Source organism: Salvelinus alpinus, chromosome 1, assembly GCF_045679555.1.
Source record: "Salvelinus alpinus chromosome 1, SLU_Salpinus.1, whole genome shotgun sequence".
Classification (NCBI taxonomy): domain Eukaryota; kingdom Metazoa; phylum Chordata; class Actinopteri; order Salmoniformes; family Salmonidae; genus Salvelinus; species Salvelinus alpinus.
The window spans coordinates 111,317,572-111,338,412 of NC_092086.1; the positions used below are offsets into that span (position 1 = coordinate 111,317,572).

A 20,841-nucleotide genomic window follows, 5' to 3' on the forward strand; every position below is an offset into this window, starting at 1 on the left:
GTAAGGGTCGTAGTAAGGGTCGTAGTCAGGGTCGTAGTCAGGGTCGTTGTAAGGGTCGTGGTCAGGGTCGTAGTCAGGGTCGTTGTAAGGGTCTTGGTCAGGGTCGTGGTAAGGGTCGTGGTAAGGGTCGTAGTCAGGGTCGTAGTAAGGGTCGTAGTCAGGGTCGTAGTCAGGGTCATTGTAAGGGTCTTGGTCAGGGTCGTAGTCAGGGTCGTAGTCAGGGTCGTTGTAAGGGTCAGGGTCAGGGTCGTGGTAAGGGTCGTGGTAAGGGTCGTAGTCAGGGTCGTGGTCAGGGTAGTAGTCAGGGTCGTGGTCAGGGTCGTGGTCAGGGTCGTGGTCAGGGTCGTAGTCAGTGTCGTAGTAAGGGTCGTAGTGAGGGTCGTAGTGAGGGTCGTAGTCAGGGTCGTAGTGAGGGTCGTAGTCAGGGTCGTGGTCAGGGTAGTAGTCAGGGTCGTAGTCAGGGTCGTAGTCAGGGTTGTAGTCAGTAAATCTTTCCTCAATAAAGAACTTATCAACAAAGTCAGTGCTAGTAGGAAAAAACAAGTGGCAGGTTTTTTGGGGGGCGGGGATAAGACATTTAGGCTGGGGTTTGACAACGCAACTTTCACACAATTTGAGTTGCAGTTGCAGGTTGCAAGTGACATCATTTCAAGCAACTTTGCTGATACATGAAATAACTCAAATCAACTGAAATTGCATGCAACAGCCAATCAAATTGAAGCTGCTTAAGTTATAACATTCCATATGTTTTGAGAATTCTAAACTCACCTAAAGTCATCTGCTTTATTACGTCTTGATTTCACAAATAACTTGTTTATCCAACCGTTTGGTTATTGTATGACACAGCTCCGATTTGACAAATGTCTCTTCTGTCCAGCTTCATCTCGGGACACCTGCATCACTGGCAGCTGTGTTGACATGACAACTGGGCCGGAATTCCGAACAATTGAAAGCTTCAAGTGATAAAAGCATTCATTTTGATTGGCTGTTGCTTGCAACTCATTTTTATTTTTTTGCAACTGGATTCAGCCAAGTGGCAGATTAGTTTCTTATTAGTTGCTGCTGGTCTTACATGAAGAAATTAAACATCAAATCAGTTGCAAGCATCCAAAGTTGCATGAAAGTTTCTTGGTGGAACGCCAGCCTTAAGATACTCTTTGAAGTGATAGATGTTTTCAGAAGATGGGCCGGGACTCTGCTGTCCTAGCATCAGAGGGAAGCTGGTTCCACCATTGGCATGCCAGGACACAGCAGAGATTTGACTGTGCTGAGCGGGAGCTGACCTCCCGTAGAGGAGGGACGGCCAAGAGAACAGAGGAGACAGAACAGCGTGCTCGGGTTGGAATGTAGGGTTTGTGCATAGGTCTTGGAGCAGGCAGGTATTTTCTAGGAGGAAGGGCTCCTACTTGTCCAGTTTGAGCATGAGGTGGTAGGCCGACATTCAAGCTTAGTTATCTGCCAGGCACGCAGAGATGCATGTTGCCACCTGGGTGTCAGAAGGAGGGTATGAGATTTGTAGTTGAGTGCCATCCGCATAGCATTGATAAGAGAGACCATAAGAGGGTATATTGGAGCAGAGTGACTTTGTGTATAGAGAGAAGAGGAAGGGTCTAGAACCGAGCCCTGAGGGACACCAGTAGTGAGAGATCCTCTCCACAGCCACATGGTAGGAGCGGCCTGCCAGGTAGGATGCAATACAGGCGTGTGCAGATCCTGAGACGTCCAACCCTGAGAGGGTGGAGAGGAGGATCTGATGGTTCACGGAGTTGAAGACAGCAGATAGATCTAGGAGGATGAGAACAGAGGAGAGAGTCAGCTTTGGCAGAGCGGAGAGCCTCTGTGACACAGAGAGTAGTCTCAGTTTAGTGACCCATCATGAAGCCTGAGGGTCAAGAAGATAATTCTGAGAGAGATAACAAGAGAGTTGGTCAGAGACAGCACGCTCAAGTCTTTTGGAAAGAAAAGATAGAAGGGATACCGGTCTGTAGTGTTTGACATCAGAGGGGTTGAGGGTTAGTTTCTTGCGACTTTGGCCATTTTGAAGTCAGAGGCGACGCAGCCAGAGGTCAGGGATGAGTTGATGAGGGAAGTGAGGAATGGGAGAAGGTCTCCAGAGATGGTCTGAAGGAGGGAGGAGGGGATGGGGTCGAGTGGTCACGTTGTCAGGCTGCTGGACATCACTACTCGCAGGATTTCCTCTGGAGAGAGAGAGGGGAGAAAGAGGTCAAGGCTTAGGGTAGTTCTGTGTGAGTTGAGACCAGTGGACTCCGTAGGCTGAGTGAATGAGGAGAGGATGTCATCAAACCTTTTTTTCAAAGTGATTGGACAAAGTCGTCTGCAGAGAGAGTGGAGGGAGGTGGTGGAGGTGGAGGATTAAGCATTATGTCATTATAGCTGTTTTCAATCTTTGTTTTCAATTCAGTAGTGAAGGCCAGCGCCTTAAATAATGTTGCTTCCAATATTAAATTATGCTTTAATATTCCTATTTAGACAGTTGTGTGCCTATGTGTGCACTGGCAGAATTTTGTACATACTGCATAAACATGAACAAACGTTTGATTGAATCTGAGTCTTCAGATTCTCGCTGTACACAGATTTCCTCCCAACTGCACTCCGCAACAGGAACGAAGCTCATTCACAGCCGTGTCCAAATTAAAGATGCATAAAAGGGCATTTTAAATTGTGTGTAGGCTGCGTGCATCATAATGAGTATGTCCTTTGCATACCCTCCATTTATTTAGCTAAATGAATGAGGTTTACACAGTACTGTATGTGGTATATTTTCTCATTGCTGTTTTCTTTGGGGTTCACTGTATAAATTTACAGCTATACTATGCCATTCACTACCAGGTGGTTAGCAATTTGGTTGACGAATGTTGACACGTTAATATAAGCTTGGCAGGTTATAGATCCTTTTGGATTTTAGCCAGCTCCTCTGTTGTGGTTGCTGGATTTTAGTACAGCTCCTCTGTTGTGGTTGCTGGATTTTAGTACAGCTCCTCTGTTGTGGTTGCTGGATTTTAGTACAGCTCCTCTGTTGTGGTTGCTGGATTTTAGCCAGCTCCTCTGTTGTGGTTGCTGGATTTTAGTACAGCTCCTCTGTTGTGGTTGCTGGATTTTAGTACAGCTCCTCTGTTGTGGTTGCTGGATTTTAGTACAGCTCCTCTGTTGTGGTTGCTGGATTTTAGCCAGCTCCTCTGTTGTGGTTGCTGTCATACCAAACGCACAATCCCTCTGTAATCAGCAGTAGTAACACAACAGGTTTAACGACGTTGGTGGCAGCTTGTTGAATCAATGTATTGGCGGTTTCCAAATTCGTCATGAACGCCTGTAAATCTGGAGTTTGCATTGAAAAAGTACCATGATACATTTTAACATGAGAAGCCTATGATCATTCCCCTGGTGTGGGTTTGAACCCATGACCTTGGCGTTGCCAGAGCCACGCTCATTCACATCACACAACATTGTATAAGTCCCGAATGGTACCCCCTTCACAGTAGAGAGCATTTCTTCTGACCAAAGTGGGGCGGCAAGTAGCCTAGTGGTTAGAGTGGTTAGAGCCAGTAACCGAAATGTTGCTGGATCGAATCCCCGAGCTGACAAGATAGAAATGTGTCGTTCTGCCCCTTGAACAAGGCAGTTAACCCGCTGTTCCTAGGTAGGCTGTCATTATAAATAAGAATTTGTTCTTAAGTTCTTAACTGACTTAAAAATAGATTAAATGAAATAAAGTCTTACAGCACTAAATAGGGAATAGGAGGCCTTTTCAGTCACGCAAAACTGTGTTTTTCTGATGTGATGTCATGGCCTTCATTTGATGTGATGTCATGGCCTTCGTTTGATGTGATGTCATGGCCTTCATTTGATGTGATGTCATGGCCTTCATTTGATGTGATGTCATGGCCTTCGTTTGATGTGATGTCATGGCCTTCGTTTGATGTGATGTCATGGCCTTCATTTGATGTGATGTCATGGCCTTCATTTGATGTGATGTCATGGCCTTCATTTGATGTGATGTCATGGCCTTCATTTGATGTGATGTCATGGCCTTCATTTGATGTGATGTCATGGCCTTCGTTTGATGTGATGTCATGGCCTTCATTTGATGTGATGTCATGGCCTTCATTTGATGTGATGTCATGGCCTTCATTTGATGTGATGTCATGGCCTTCCAGATCCTCTGTCATGTGTTCACCGTGATGCCAAATGGCAAGGCAGAAAACATATATATTAGTGGACTCAGTACCACAGGGATCGCTGTGAGGACTGAACCCATGACCTTGGTGTTACCAGCCAGTACACCACTCTTTCAAGACCTGCTACTGGTGTGTATTAGCTGTAAAAGCTGATCCTGTTTGACCTTATCACATGATCTGATCCCCTCTTTGCCGTGACAGAGAGAGTTAGACTCCCGTGTATTAAGGGATAAATACAAGCTTAATGTATTTCTTAATTCTAAGCCTATGGTGTGTGGGTGAGTGTCAGCCAGTTTACTGTCCTGTACTTTATAGCATCAAGATACAAGACACTTTATTGCCACGCAAACCAAGGTTGGTGGTATTCGTTTACGGTACAGCATGGTAACTCTGAAGTGCAACGAATACACATAGATATCCCAGCCTCCCCTCATACAGCAGACATTGAAATGTGTACATTCACAAATGTCTCAAGCAGCTAGAATATTCATACATATAAATATCAACAATCCATAAAGTCCATAAGTCCAAAAGGTTCAGGGTCCCAGGGAAGCCGGTATGGCTTAACTGAGCTGATATAGAACATCATTCTGAAAATGTGTTCAGACCCTTTCAATGGTTTTTATCTTACATAAGTAAAGAAATATACTGTTATGTTCTACAAAATACAGGCCATAACGGGCCCCATCCGAACCCAGCTGAACCCAGCCTCCCTCTGTCCCTAAATCCTTCCTTGCCCCCGTCCCTCTCATACTGTGCATCCATCCCTTCCGTACCAAGGACAAGGCAGAACATGCTGGGAAGCATAACAGAGGAGAGAGGAAGAGAGAGAAGAGGAAGAAGTCAACTCTTCCATTGGGAGATACAGTGGCAGTACAAGAGAAGGCTAAAATTAGCCAGCTGAGCTCAGCGGATGGCTGCTCGTCTCACAGTCCCAGTGCTCTGTTCCCTCCCTCCCTAACTTCCACTGCGTTCTCTTTCTTTCTCCTGTTAGCGTTACTGTCTCTGTCACTGTGTATTTGATTGAGCGAGAGAGAGACAGAGACAGAGACAGAGACAGAGAGAGACTCAGAGAGAGAGAGAGAGGTAGCGACAGACAGAGAGAGAGAGAGAGAGAGAGAGAGAGAGAGAGAGCCAGAGACAGACACAGAATGGGGGAAAGCAGGAAACAGCAGCTTTGTTACATTTGCATTGCTAATACCCTGCGTGGCAGAAATAGAGAGGTTTTGACAGCCTGTCTACAACATCCTGGTCAACGACACATTGCAAACACAACAAAGAGACCTACAAAGGGAAGGAGAGAGAGAGAGGGGAGAGAGAGAGAGAGATATTTACTGTTAAATTGTTATTGTTTATTTCACTTTTGTTTATCCATTTCACTTGAATTGAATTTGAGAGAGAGAGAGAGAGAGAGAGAGAGAGAGAGAGAGAGAGAGAGAGAGAGAGAGAGAGAGAGAGAGAGAGAGAGAGAGAGAGAGAGAGAGAGAGAGAGAGAAGCTCATAGCTGTTTAGTTAACAGCATCACTCCAGGTGTACATTACTTCCCAGGATAGCATGGCTCAGGAGCTGAACTGAGCTGAACCTACGACAAACACACACACAAACACACGCACGCACACACACAGGTTGGGTGTGAATGCATAAGTTATATGTGGAAGAGAAGTTGTTAGGTCATTTTATAGGAAAAGCTGTCAAGACGTTGTCATCCAATCAATTCAATATGAAGTATGGATCTGAATGAGTTAGTGTTATAACTTCATAAATCAGTTATGAACATGTATTATATACTTCATATCTGATAATAATGTCACGTTTTGCATCTATCGGTTAGAATAGGTTAGATTAGACTTCAAAATGCATAAACATAATTCTGATTGATTGGCACAAAGGATTCCATGGAGACACCAAACACATCTGGAACCAGGGTGATACATGTTATGAGCAAACAATATCTGGAATATTTGTGAACATTTTTTAAAATCTATTTCATAGAATAGATTATGTTGCCAATCCTGACGTTTGTTACAATAGAGACGATACAGTCCTCCTTGTCCCACATAGATTTGGATAGCTAGCTACACCCTCCCACTAATCCTAATTAACACGGTTATCTCACATTCCTCTGCATGGAACCAACTAGAACACTGCAGGGACGTCCCTGGTGGCTGCGACATTAACAAGATCATCGTCGTGACACAGACAGGCTGACAGAGGTCTGCTACAAAGACAGACAGACAGACAGACAGACAGACAGACAGACAGACAGACAGACAGACAGACAGACAGACAGACAGACAGACAGACAGACAGACAGACAGACAGACAGACAGACAGACAGACAGACAGACAGACAGACAGACAGACAAAGGTCTGCCGCCAAGACAGACAGACAAAGGTCTGCCGCCAAGACAGACAGACAGACAAAGGTCTGCCGCCAAGACAGACAGACAGACAGTGGTCTGTTGCCAAGACAGACAGACAGAAAGACAGACAGTGGTCTGCTGCAAAGACAGACATGCAGGCAGAAAGGTCTGTTCTCAGGCTAAACACAACAAAGTCGGTGGATGAGAGATATAAAATGGATGTGGGATGTACAGTTGAAGTCGGAAGTTTACATACACCTTAACCAAATACATTTAAACTCAGTTTTTCACAATTCCTGACATTTAATCCTAGTAAAAATTCCCTGTCTTAGGTCAGTTAGGATCACCACTTTACTTTAAGAATGTGAAATGTCAAAACAATAGTAGAGAGAATGATTGATTTCAGCTTTTATTTCTTTCATCACATTCCCAGTGGGTCAGAAGTTTACATACACTCAATCAGAATTTGGTAGCATTGCCTTTAAATTGTTTAACTTGGGTCAAACGTTTTGGATAGCCTTCCACAAGCTTCCCACAATAAGAAGTCTGAATTTTGGCCCATTCCTCCTGACAGAGCTGACTGACTGACCTTCATGTCTGAAAGTAATGATGGACTGTTGTTTCTCTTTGCTTATTTGAGCTGTTCTTGCAATAATATGGACTTAGTATTTTACCAAATAGGGCTATCTTCTGTATACCTTGTCACCTTGTCACAACACAACTGATTGGCTCAAACGCATTAAGAAGGAAAGAAATTCCTCAAATTAACTTTTAACAAGGCACATCTGTTAATTGAAATGCATTCCAAGTGACTACCTCTTGAAGCTGGTTGAGAGAATGCCAAGAGTGTGAAAAGCTGTCATCAATGCAAATGGTGGCTACTTTGAAGAATCTAAAATATGAAAAATATTTTGATTTGTTTAACACTTTTTGATTACTACACGATTCCATGTGTGTTATTTCATAGTTTTGATGTCTTCACTATTATTCTACAATGCAGAAAATAGTAAAAAATTAAGAAAACCCCTTTTGACTGGTACTGTATGTACACTGAACAAAAATATAAACACAACATGTAAAGTGTTGGTCCCATGTTTCATGGGAAAAAATAATAAAATAAAATAAAAGATTCCAGAAATTTTCCATACACACAAAAAAACTTTTTTTTCCCTCATATTTTGTGCACAAATTTGTTTACATCACTGTTAGTGAGTATTTCTCCTTTCCCAAGATAATCCATCCACCGGACAGGTATGGCATATCAATAAGATGATTAAACAGCATGCTCTTTACACAGGTGCACCTTGTGCTGGGGAGAATAGAAGGCCACTCTAAAATGTGCAGTTTTGTCACACAACACAATGCCAACGATGTCTCAAGTTTTGAGGGAGAGTGCAATTGGCATGCTGCCTGCAGGAATGCCCACCAGAGCTATTTCTAGAGAATTTTATGTTAATTTCTCTACCATAAGCCACCTCCAACGTTGTTTTAGAGAATTTATGCAGCACGTCCAACCAGCCTCACAACCGCAGACCACGTGAAAGGGTCTGGACACATTTTCAGAATAGTGTCCAGCAAATGTCTGCACGTGTCTGCACGTGTCCACACACAGAGAGACATTTAGGATAAATGGATGTGAGGGTGTATATATATTATTTTGCAAATGTAACATAACCGTAAAGCCTGTGACTATTAAAAGGGTTTGAAACACATTATCATAAGGGTGTCCAGCAAAGCCTGTACATGTCTGATTACAGGGGTATTATACACTACATGACCTTTGCATTAGACACTTGCTCGTCGAACATGTCATTCCATAATCACGGACATTAATATGGAGTTGGTCTCCCCTTTGCTGCTATAACACCCTCCACTCTTCTGGGAAAGCTTTCTACTAGATGTTGGAACATTGCTACAGGGACTTGCGTCCAATGACGGCGAGCTTTACACCACTCCAGCTGACTTTTGGCAATGTGCATGGTGATCTTAGGCTTTTTCACGGAGCTCCCGACGAACAGTTCTTGTTGCTTCCAGAGGCAGTTTGAAACTCGGTAGTGAGTGTTGCAACCGAGGACAGACGATTTTTACGCGCTACGCGCTTAAGCACTCGGCGGTCCTGTTCTGTGAGCTTGTTTGGCCTACCACATCGCGGCTGAGCCGTTGTTGCTCCTAGATGTTTCCATTTCACATTAACAGCACTTACAGTTGACCGGGGCAGCTTTAGCAGGGAAGAAATTTGACGAAATGACTTGTTGGAAAGGCGGCATCCTATGACGATGCCATATTGAAAGTCACTGGGCTCTTCAGTAAGGCCATTCTACTATGGAGATTGCATGGCTCTGTTTTTAATTTGATATACCTGTCAGGAACGGGTGTGAAATATCCGAATCCACTTATTATAGGGGTGTCCACATACTTTTGTATATAGTGTATGGTTGTCTGTCATGTAGAATAGGGAATCATGTCAGCTCTATTCATCACATTTCTATCTGCCACGTTTGGAACATTTTACTGTGATCAGGTGTCTGATTGGTACAGGGCTCACCACACCGTCTGATTGGCACATGTCCCGAGTGGATGTCCAATCACACCACAGAAACGGGCGTGATGAGGAAATGTTTGTGACAGCTTCTTGGAAGGTTAATGAGAGGGTTATTGGCAGAAGGGTACGTCTGGCCTTCTGTGTGTGTGTGTGTGTGTGTGTGTGTGTGTGTGTGTGTGTGTGTGTGTGTGTGTGTGTGTGTGTGTGTGTGTGTGTGTGTGTGTGTGTGTGTGTGTGTGTGTGTGTGTGTGTGTGTGTGTGTGTGTGTGTGTGTGTGTGTGTGTGTGTGTGTGTGTGTGTGTAAAGTCAATGGAAGGGCTATTGGCAGTAGATCACCAGTAAGTCTTGGCTTCTCTATTGCATTAAAATGCATCCACCGGCTGTTCATTACATTATGTAGTCATCATGAAGTCACTTACACACAGCTCTGACACACACACTTACCCCACCAGATGCCACCAGGGGTCTTTTCACAGTCCCCAAATCCAGAACAAATTCAAGAAAGAGTACAGTATTATATAGAGCCCTTATTGCATGGAACTCCCTTCCGTCTCATATTGCTCAAATAAACAGCAAACCTAGTGGTTAGAGCGTTGGGCCACTAACCCGAAAGGTTGCTGGATCGAATCCCCGAGCTGACAAGGTCAAAATCTGTCGTGCTGCTCCTGATTAAGGCAGTTAACCCACTGTTCCCCGGGCGCCGAAGACATGGATGTCGATTAAGGCAGCCTCCCAGCACCTCTCTGATTCAGAGGGGTTGGGTTAAATGCGGAAGACACATTTCAGTTGAAGGCATTCAGTTGTACAACTGACTAGGTTTTCACCTCTCTCAAACCTGGTTTCAACACCTCACGACACAACGCTGACCTAAATAGTTTGTGTGTATGTATTTATATATTTTTTAATTGATGTCCTGTCCTTGAGATGTTCTTGTCTATTAATGTCCTGTATTATGTCATGTTTCATGTTTTGTGTGGACCACAGGAAGAGTAGCTGCTGTTTTACCAACAGCTAATGGGGATCCTAATAAAATAGCAAATATCTTGAGGTCATCATGTAGTCACCATGTAGTCATCAAGTAGTCATCATGTAGTCACCATGTAGTCATCAAGTAGTCATCATGTAGTCGCCATGTAGTCGCCATATAGTCACCATGTAGCCATCACATATTCATCATGTAGTCGCCATGTAGCCGCCATATAGCCATCATGTAGTCACCATGTAGTCATCAAGTAGTCATCATGTAGTCGCCATGTAGTCGCCATGTAGCCATCATGTAGTCACCATGTAGTCATCAAGTAGTCATCATGTAGTCGCCATGTAGTCGCCATATAGTCACCATGTAGCCATCATGTAGTCACCATGTAGTCATCATGTGGTCACCATGTAGCCACCATGTAGACATAATGTAGTCATCACATATTCATCATGTAGTCACCATGTAGTCATCATGTAGTCACCATGTAGTCATCATGTGGTCACCATGTAGCCACCATGTAGTCATAATGTAGTCATCACATATTCATCATGTAGTCATCATGTAGTCATCATGCACCCACCATGTAATCATCATGTATCCATGTAGTCATAATGTAGTCGCCATGTAGTCACCATGTAGGCATAATGTAGTCACCATGTAGCCACAATGTAGTCATCATGTAGTCATCACATATTCATCATGTAGTCATAATGTAGTCACCATGTGGTCATCATGTAGTCATCATGTAGTCATCATGTAGTCATCATGTAGTCATCATGTGGTCATCATGTAGTCACCATGTGGTCATCATGTAGTCATCATGTAGTCATCATGTAGTCATCATGTAGTCATCATGTAGTCATCATGTAGTCATCATGCACCCACCATGTAGTCATCATGTAGTCACCATGTAGCCACAATGTAGTCATCATGTAGTCATCACATATTCATCATGTAGTCATCATGTAGTCATCATGTAGTCACCATGTGGTCATCATGTATTCATTATGTAGTCATCATGTAGTCATCATGCACCCACCATGTAGTCATAAGGTATTCATGTATTCATCATGTAGTCATCATATAGTCATCATGCACCCATCATGTAGTCATTGTGTAGTCATTGTGTAGTCATTGTGTAGTCATTGTGTAGTCATCATGTAATAATAATGTGTTCATGTAGTCATCAAACAGTCATCATGTAGTCATCATATAGTCATCATGCACCCACCATGTAGTCACCGTGTATTCATGTAGTCATCATGCATTCATCATGTAGTCATCATGTATTCATGTAGTCATCGTGTAGTCATGGTGTAGTCATAATGTATTAATGTAGTCATCGTGTAGTCATTACATATTCATCATGTAGTCATCATGTATTCATGTATTCATCATGCATTCATCATGTAGTCATCATGTAGTCATAATGCGCCCACCATGTAGTCACCATGCATTCATGTAGTCATCATGTAGTCACCATGTAGTCATCATGTATTCATGTAGTCACCATGCATCCATGTAGTCATCATGTAGTCACCTTGTCGTCATCATGTATTCATGTAGTCACCATGCATTCATGTAGTCACCATGCATTCATGTAGCCATCATGCATTCATCATGTAGTCACCATGTAGTCATCATGCACCCACCATGTAGCCATCATGTATGCATGTAGTTGTAACAGTATAACTATAGACCGTCACCTCGCCCCGACCCGGGCGCGAACAAAGGTCCCTCTGTACACATCAACAACAGTCACCCACGAAGCATCGTTATCCATCGCTCCACAAAAGCCGCGGCCCTTGCAGAGCAAGGGGAACCACTACTTCTAGGTTTCAGAGCAAGTGACGTAACCGACTGAAAGGCTGCTAGCGCGCACCACCGCTAACTAGCTAGCCATTTCACATTGGTTACATAGTCATCATGCATTCATAATGTAATCATCATGTAATCATCATGTAGTCATCATGCACCCACCATGTAGTCATCGTGTATTCATGTAGTCATCATGCATTCATCATGTAGTCATCATGTAGTCATCATGTAGTCATCGTGTATTCATGTATTCATCATGTATTCATCATCTAGTCATCATGCATTAATGTAGTCATCAAACAGTCATCATGTAATCATCATGTAGTCATCATGTAGTCATCACATATTGATCATGCATTAATGTAGTCATCAAACAGTCATCATGTAATCATCATGTAGTCATCATGTAGTCATCATGTAGTCATCATGAATTAATGTAGTCATCAAAGAGTCATCATGTAATCATCATGTAGTCATCATGCTCCCACCATGTAGTCATCGTGTATTCATGTAGTCATCATGCATTCATCATGTAGTCATGGTGTAGTCATGGTGTAGTCATAATGTATTAATGTAGTCATCATGTAGTCATTACATATTCATCATGTAGTCATCATGTATTCATGTAGTCACCATGTAGCCACCATGTAGTCATCATGTATTCATGTAGTCATGGTGTAGCCACCATGTAGTCATCATGCACCCACCATGTAGTCATCATGTATTCATGTAGTCATCAAACAGTCATCATGTAATCATCGTGTCGTCATCATGCACCCACCATGTAGTCATCATGTAGTCATCATGCATTCATCATGTAGTCATCATGTAGTCATTGTGTAGTCATCATGTAATAATAATGTATTCATGTAGTCATCAAACAGTCATCATGTAGTCATCGTGTTGTCATCATGTTTTCATCATTTAATCATCATGTAGTCATCATGTAATCACCATGTAGTCATCATGTAGTCATCGTGTTGTCTTCATGTATTCATCATGTAGTCATCAAACAGTCATCATGTAGTCATCATGTAATCATCATGTAGTCATCATGTTGTCATCATGTATTCATCATGTAGTCATTATGCATTCACCATGTAGTCATCATGTAATCATCATGTTGTAATCATGTTGTCATCATTTAATCATCATGTAGTCATCATGTAATCACCATGTAGTCATCATGTAGTCATCGTGTTGTCTTCATGTATTCATCATGTAGTCATCAAACAGTCATCATGTAGTCATCATGTAATCATCATGTAGTCATCATGTTGTCATCATGTATTCATCATGTAGTCATTATGCATTCACCATGTAGTCATCATGTAATCATCATGTTGTAATCATGCTGTCATCATACAATCACCATGTAGTCATCATGAAACCAGTAGGAAGTGAAGAGGAGGACAGAACTTTGAGTGGCTCCACCAAATCAGAGAAATTGTAGCAGATAATGAAACTTTGAAGGCCCTATCTTAGTTCTCTGTTAGTCTGACTCATTATCCATATAGAACGTATTATGCTATGCTTCTCTGCTCTTTCTGCATTCTCTCCCCCTCGCTCTCCCTCTCCCCCTCGCTCTCCCTCTCTCTCAATATCTCTCTCTCCCTCTCTCTCAATATCTCTCTCTCCCTCCCTCTCAATATCTCTCTCTCGCTCTCTCTGTCACTCCCTTTCACTTTCTTTCCCTCCTCCCTATTTCACACACACACACACACACACACACACACACACACACACACACACACACACACACACACACACACACACACACACACACACACACACACACACACACACACACACACACACACACACACACACACACATACACACACACACACACACACACCCTGGCCCATCTGTTTACTCCAGACTGTCTTTCTGCTGACCAAGCTTATATTTAGACACCGAAGAATCAGTGTTCCCTTCGGGCTTTATTAAACCTATCTTATTATCCTGATCACGAATGATCAGTAGCACTCGTTACGTGGTACAACTCTTTTTATAGGAGACACAAAGTGACACAGAGGGTGGAGTTCCAAATGGCACCCTATTCCCTGTGTAGTGCACTACTTTTGACCAAAGCTCTATGGGCACTGGTCCAACGTAGTGCACAATGAAGCATATGGAATAGGGTACCATTTGGAAGACATGCAGATGGTCTTTATAAGGGTTAACAGAGAAGAGACGGGTTCATCATATAAACATATCTCTGGCCGCGTCAATGTTTGTCCTTCCCTGTTCAGTAGTTATTCAACAATTATAACAATGGAATTAACAATAAGACTGTCATGTTATAACATGTCAGATACCTTGACTTGTGTTCTGCATGTGCAAAAACACATCCTTGTTGTTGCTTGAATATCTATTACAGTTAGCCTTTTTCCCGACCTTGAATTTACAGTGTTCAACAAGTCATTCCAAGTAGCTAATTATCACCCCTGGGGAACAATTTAGAAAAACTGCCCAGAAACAAAATGTCACCATTTCTCAAATATATGTGAATTTTGTTAAGCATAAAAATTAACTTTTTTAATCTGTAATTTCCTTGTGCTGAAACCATGCCATAAGATCCCATTAAAACGTTATTAAAGTCATGCGTTAGTGACTTTTAAAGACACATTTAATAGACAGGAGCAATTATATCACCTTAAAAATAGATAACAATTACTTCATCAAACCTCGGATTGGGGCCTTAATTTGGTGGAGAAGGAGATAGAACGCAGTCGACAGGTTCAACAATATGTTACTTTTTAAATGTTTTATTACAAAGGTGATTGCTGGTTTATCATGCGAACCTGGCACTTTGTCGAATTGTCACTCGGAAACGTTTCCAGATTTTTTTGCAGAAAGAATTGGAGCTTTGGCAAAAAATGAGTAATGGAATAACCAGCCAGGGAAAAAAATAATGGCTTTCCTATGCAAATGACTCTCTGTGGAGAAAGAGCGAAATTGGAGTGGAATTCATGGAAGCGTGAGCAAATTCTCTTTTGTTCAGATCCAATGTCAGCCAAACCTTCTCTCAAGAGCTGTTCTGTTCAGTCACTCTGTAGATAAGCTTACTATTCTATCAGCTAAAACACTGCTTCGTCTCTGCTTAACCCTTTACAGCAGTGGGCTAAAATCAGGGTCACACAGTGTTTCTTTGGAGTCTTAATAAACAAATCTATTTTTAAATAAAAGTATACACCTCACTAGGGCTGACTCCATTTAGTCGACTGGTCGATTGTTTGGTCGATGGGCTGTTGGTCGACCAAGATTTTTTTTTGTTGAGCAGTGGCAAATATATTTAAAAAATGTATGGCACACGAGACACCTGTCTGATTCACACCTGTCTGATTCACGCCTGTCTGATTCACGCCTGTCTGATTCACGTATGTCTGATTCACGCCTGTCTGATTCACGCCTGTCTGATTCACGCCTGTCTGATTCACGCCTGTCTGATTCACGCCTGTCTGCTTCACACCTGTCTGATTCACGCCTGTCTGATTCACACCTGTCTGATTCACGCCTGTCTGAAACGCCTGTCTGATTCACACCTGTCTGATTCACGCCTGTCTGAAACGCCTGTCTGCTTCACACCTGTCTGATTCACGCAGGTCTGATTCACACCTGTCTGATTCACGCCTGTCTGATTCACGCCTGTCTGATTCACGCCTGTCTGAGACACCTGTCTGAGTGGACTAATTCATTGCGGAGGCCTGTCTGAGTGGACTAATCCATTGGGGAGGCCTGTCTGAGTGGACTAATCCATTGCGGAGGCCTGTCTGAGTGGACTAATCCATTGCGGAGGCCTGTCTGAGTGGACTAATCCATTGCGGAGGCCTGTCTGAGTGGACTAATCCATTGCGGAGGCCTGTCTGAGTGGACTAATCCATTGTGGAGGCCTGTCTGCGTGGACTAATCCATTGTAGAGGCCTGTCTGAGTGGACTAATCCATTGTGGAGCCCTGTCTGAGTGGACTAATCCATTGCGGAGGCCTGTCTGAGTGGACTAATCCATTGTGGAGGCCTGTCTGAGTGGACTAATCCATTGCGGAGGCCTGTCTGGGTGGACTAATCCATTGTGGAGGCCGCAGGGATGACACACCAGTATCAACAGTAGTACATTTACTGTCAATTACCATAATTTCTAATTACAATGTTTGTTACTGTCATTCCTGTTAATGCATTCAGTGTGTTGTTATTACAGTCATATCGTTGTCATTGTAGGAGTGGATACATTTCCTGCAGAGAGCCTCCAACAGCAAGTAAAGAAAGTCTGTTTTTAAATCCATTTAGAATGACAATAGTTCCTCAACGTAGTCTATTTGAAAAATATTTCCAGCCCTCTCCCTTTCGATAACCACTTGGCATGAAGGGGGAAAAAATATCATGCTCTGATCCAGTGGAAACATCATCAATTAGTCCAACCTGATTACTTCTTATCCCTACTGCTAATGTGTATGTCTGTCCTGAGCTCACTGGCGCGGGAAACTCTGAGGGCCCAGAATATTTTAAAGGTTTGCAAGTTTGCTAGCAGGAGCGTTGTTACTGACCAGGCCATGTGTAGCCAATGGGATTTATAGGATATTTATTTTGCTTTGGATATTTTCTACCTGCAGGTTGCAATGTTTTTATTTGTTGGCTTTATGTAGGCTATTTTTACATATTGGCAATGGCAATAGAAGTTACTTTTAGATTCGTATAATTTTCATTTAGATAGAATTGATTTTGACATTGATGATGAGATATGAAGACTTTATTATAAATTAAAGGAAACTGTTCCACAGAAATGTGTATATGAAAATGACACGCACATCAGAACTGGCACGCACATCAGTAGAAATGGTACGATAACTTGGCACTCCACATGGAAAAATGTTGCCGATCGCTGGTGTAGCCTATTACTGGCAACTTCAGGCGTAACAGCAAAACAGCAAAATCAGGCGTAACAGCAAAATCTGTGAAGGCAGCTGCGAGCAGGAGGAGGAGGGTCAGGACAGGAACAGAGTTTCTGCTTCTGGTTAGACTATATTGATCTCTGGCTCCCTCTTTAGCAATTGATTGGTCGAAAGAACAGACGACTCTCGGTCGACCAAGATTGTTTTTAGTCGGGGACAGCTCTAACACCTCACACACATGGTTATGGGCTTAAAAAGAAGAAGACCCCTGTACCATGTCAGATATAGAGTTGAAATGTATTACATTTTGACTTTGCATCCCAATATTACACTTTATAAATATCACAGAAGATTTAAATATAACAAAACCGCTTTGACCACTTTTCGGCTTGTTTCGAATGTTTCGAATGTTTATTCGTTATGAAATTATGAAAAATATTCCAGCCATGAGGCCACTAAAGGGCGATGTTGGTCATTTGACTGCAGGAAAAGAGTGTATGCAACATAATTAGTATCGTGTCACTATCTTTTTTCTCTCAATATTTCTTTCTCTGTTTATCTCTCTGGATCAGTGTCTGTCCCTGGATTTGTCTAGATCTTTCTCGCTAGATCTCTCTCTCTCTCTCTTTCTGTTTCTCTTCATCTCAGTCTCTCTCTTACCTATTACAGACAGACTTTACGGTATGTTGCCTGTAGAAAAAAATATGCCAATGTTTTTTAGAGCCCAATTCATGAAGTCTCATTTTCGCCACATTCAGAGTGGAAGCAGACGTGGGACGATGTGGAGGGACGTCTATTTTAATAAATCCATCGCAAAGAAATCCACTAGAAGACAGATGTATTTTCTAAATATTATAATGGCATGCTTTGAGTTTAATGATGTTACTGGTATGTGCAGCCTATATGCTACATGGCTGTGCCATGCACATGGAATCAATAGTTATTTCATTCATTAAACAGACAAGACACACTTAGGCTACATTTAAGCTACCCAAATATATTATAACAATCGGATGACTTTGGGAGTTTCAGAAAGCAACAATTTGGTGCCTTCAATTGCATTAGCCTACTTTATTCCAATATGTTTGTATCCACGAGTTCATCTGACTCTGGGGAAGTAGATAAATGGCCTCATTGCCAAAATACCAAAGTATCCCTTTAACTCTCCATGGTTAACTCTCCACGGTTAACTCTCCACAGTTAACCCTCTACAGTTAACCCTCCACAGTTAACCCTCCACAGTTAACTCTCCACGGTTAACTCTCCACGGTTAACTCGCCACGGTTAACCCTCCACAGTTAACCCTCCACAGTTAACCCTCTACAGTTAACCCTCCACAGTTAACTCTCCACGGTTAACTCTCCACAGTTAACCCTCCACAGTTAACCCTCCACAGTTAACCCTCCACAGTTAGTGTTAAACTGCTAGTGTTAACAGTAGAAATGTTAAACTGCTAGTGTTAACAGTAGACATGTTAAACTGCTAGTGTTAACAGTGGGAGTGATAAACATTGTGGACTCACTCTGTTAACTTCAAATACACTCCTGTTTGATCATTACAAGCATTGAATGTTATTATTGTGGCTAGTGCATTGGCTTGGCTATGTCCTCCTCTGTACTTACAGTACACCCTATAGGTACAGAATCAACCTTGTTTTCTTGCCCTTTTACTGTGTTCAGTTTGGTTTTGGACTATGTCTATGTAAAACGATAAATACACAAAAATCTGTGAATTGATTAAAAGTCTGGTGGTTATAATGTCTGCAGCTCTCCTCTCTACTACTGCTCTTCAAAATACACATGTTTGGATAGTTGTTGCGTGTTGGCAGCACTATAAAACCAAGGTTGCTCAGTTGTAGGATACTGAGGTTCAGGACGGCAACTTAATTCCTTTCAATAATGAGTAATGATGACGACGTGTTCATCAGATCTTCGTCAGACCACTATTGATATTGGGATTCTCTGTTCTTTCTCAATCTGTTTCCCAGATTGTCCATAGTTGTAGCATTCCGGAAATTAATTTTGGGGAATTCAGATCAACCTAATTTGTTTTTCCTCTGTTCTCTCTCTCTCTCTCCCCAGATCTTCCATATGACCTATGACCTGGCCAGTGCTGTGGTAAGAATATTTAATCTGATAGGGATGATGCTACTGCTGTGCCACTGGGACGGTTGTCTGCAGTTCCTGGTCCCACTCCTACAAGATTTCCCTCAAGATTGTTGGGTGTCGCTAAACGGTATGGTTGTAAGTATTATACCCTTTTTACATCTTGTTTGTTTGTTTCAACATTTGGAAATATTAAAGGTATTAAATGGACTGAAACAGGACATCCTTGCTTTTAACCCATGTTGAGGTGGACTGTGTTGTACTACAAGGGAGCATAGAAGGCCAACCATCATTCTGAAACGATTATGACATATTGTTCCTATTGTAAAACCATATACAGTGCATTCGGAAAGTATTCAGACCCCATCCCCTTTTCCACATTTTGTTACGTTACAGTCTTATTCTAAAATGGATAAAATAAATCAAATGTATTTAGACCCTTTGCGATGAGATTTGAAATTGAGCTTGTGCGCTCAGGTGCAACCTGTTTCCATTGATCATCCTTGAGATGTTTGTACAACTTGATTGGAGTCAACCTGTAGTAAATTCAATTGATTGGACATGATTTGGAAAGACACACACCTGTCTATATAAGGTCTTACAGTTTACAATGCATGTCAGAGAAAAACCAAGCCATGAGGTCGAAGGAATTGTTCGTAGAGCTCCGAGACAGGATTGTGTCGTGGCACAGATCTGTGGAAGGGTACCAAAACATGTCTGCAGCATTAAAGGTCCCCAAGAACACAGTGGCCTCCATCATTCTTAAATGTAAGAAGTTTGGAACCACTAAGACTCTTCCTAGAGCTGGCCAACTGGCCAACTGAGCAATTGGGGGAGAAGGGCCTTGGTCAGGGGAGGATGAACAAGAACTCGATGGTCACTCTGACAGAGTTCCTCTGTAGAGATGGGAGAATCTTCAAGAAGGACAACCATCTCTGCAGCACTCCACCAATCAGGCCTTTATGGTAGAGTGGCCAGACGGAAGCCACTCCTCAGTAAAATGGCTCCGGAGCTACATAAATGATTTATCATACACTGCAGTTGAGGAACAATGGGAAAGTACTTCTGCTTTGAAATTTGATAAACTTGTAACCCCGCTTTTGAGAAAATGGTACTTGAATGTTTTGGAACTGGAGAGCTCTTCTTTGTCTACACCTATTCAGCATCGTTCACACCCTCTTAAGCCTCAGCCCCACCCATCTCTTTAAGGATTCACGTGAGACCATGTGCTAAACAGACTGAGGAAGGTAGTGTAATAAACAACCAAAGATTTCAAGACTTAAAGTAGTGAAAGTAATAGACTACAATAAGGAAAAACTCCAGGTAAAAATACACTTAATCTAGTCCACTTCATCTAGTCCACTTCATCTAGTTCACTTTATCTAGTCCACTTTATCTAGTCCACTTTATCTAGTCCACTTTATCTAGTCCACTTTATCTAGTCCACTTCATCTAGTCCACTTCATCTAGTTCACTTTATCTAGTCCACTTTATCTAGTCCACTTTATCTAGTCCACTTCATCTAGTCCACTTCATCTAGTTCACTTTATCTAGTCCACTTCATCTAGTTCACTTCATCTAGTTCACTTTATCTAGTCCACTTTATCTAGTCCACTTTATCTAGTCCACTTCATCTAGTTCACTTCATCTAGTTCACTTCATCTAGTCCACTTTATCTAGTCCACTTTATCTAGTCCACTTTATCTAGTCCACTTCATCTAGTTCACTTTATCTAGTCCACTTTATCTAGTCCACTTTATCTAGTCAACTCTATCTATCAAAATCTGACTTTGGTGCAGGTTGTGTTGTTTTTTACTTTACTGTCTCTGGTAAACATACACTATGTCAAATAAAATCAAAGTGTATTTGTCACATGCACAGGATACAGAAGTTGTAAACGGTACAGTGAAATGGTCACTTGCACATTTGCATAGTACTGCACTCTTA

The 20,841-nt window shown here is 42.2% G+C and overlaps 1 protein-coding gene across 1 annotated transcript in view; it reads left to right on the forward strand.

Annotated features, from left to right (window-relative positions):
- LOC139538905 (potassium/sodium hyperpolarization-activated cyclic nucleotide-gated channel 1) overlaps window positions 1-20,841 on the forward strand; it is a 145,760-nt gene that overhangs the window by 59,395 nt on the left and 65,524 nt on the right. The window contains exon 3 of the mRNA XM_071341472.1: window positions 18,871-19,032. Coding sequence (XP_071197573.1) covers window positions 18,871-19,032 — 162 coding nt within the window. The remainder of the gene's footprint in view (window positions 1-18,870; window positions 19,033-20,841) is intronic.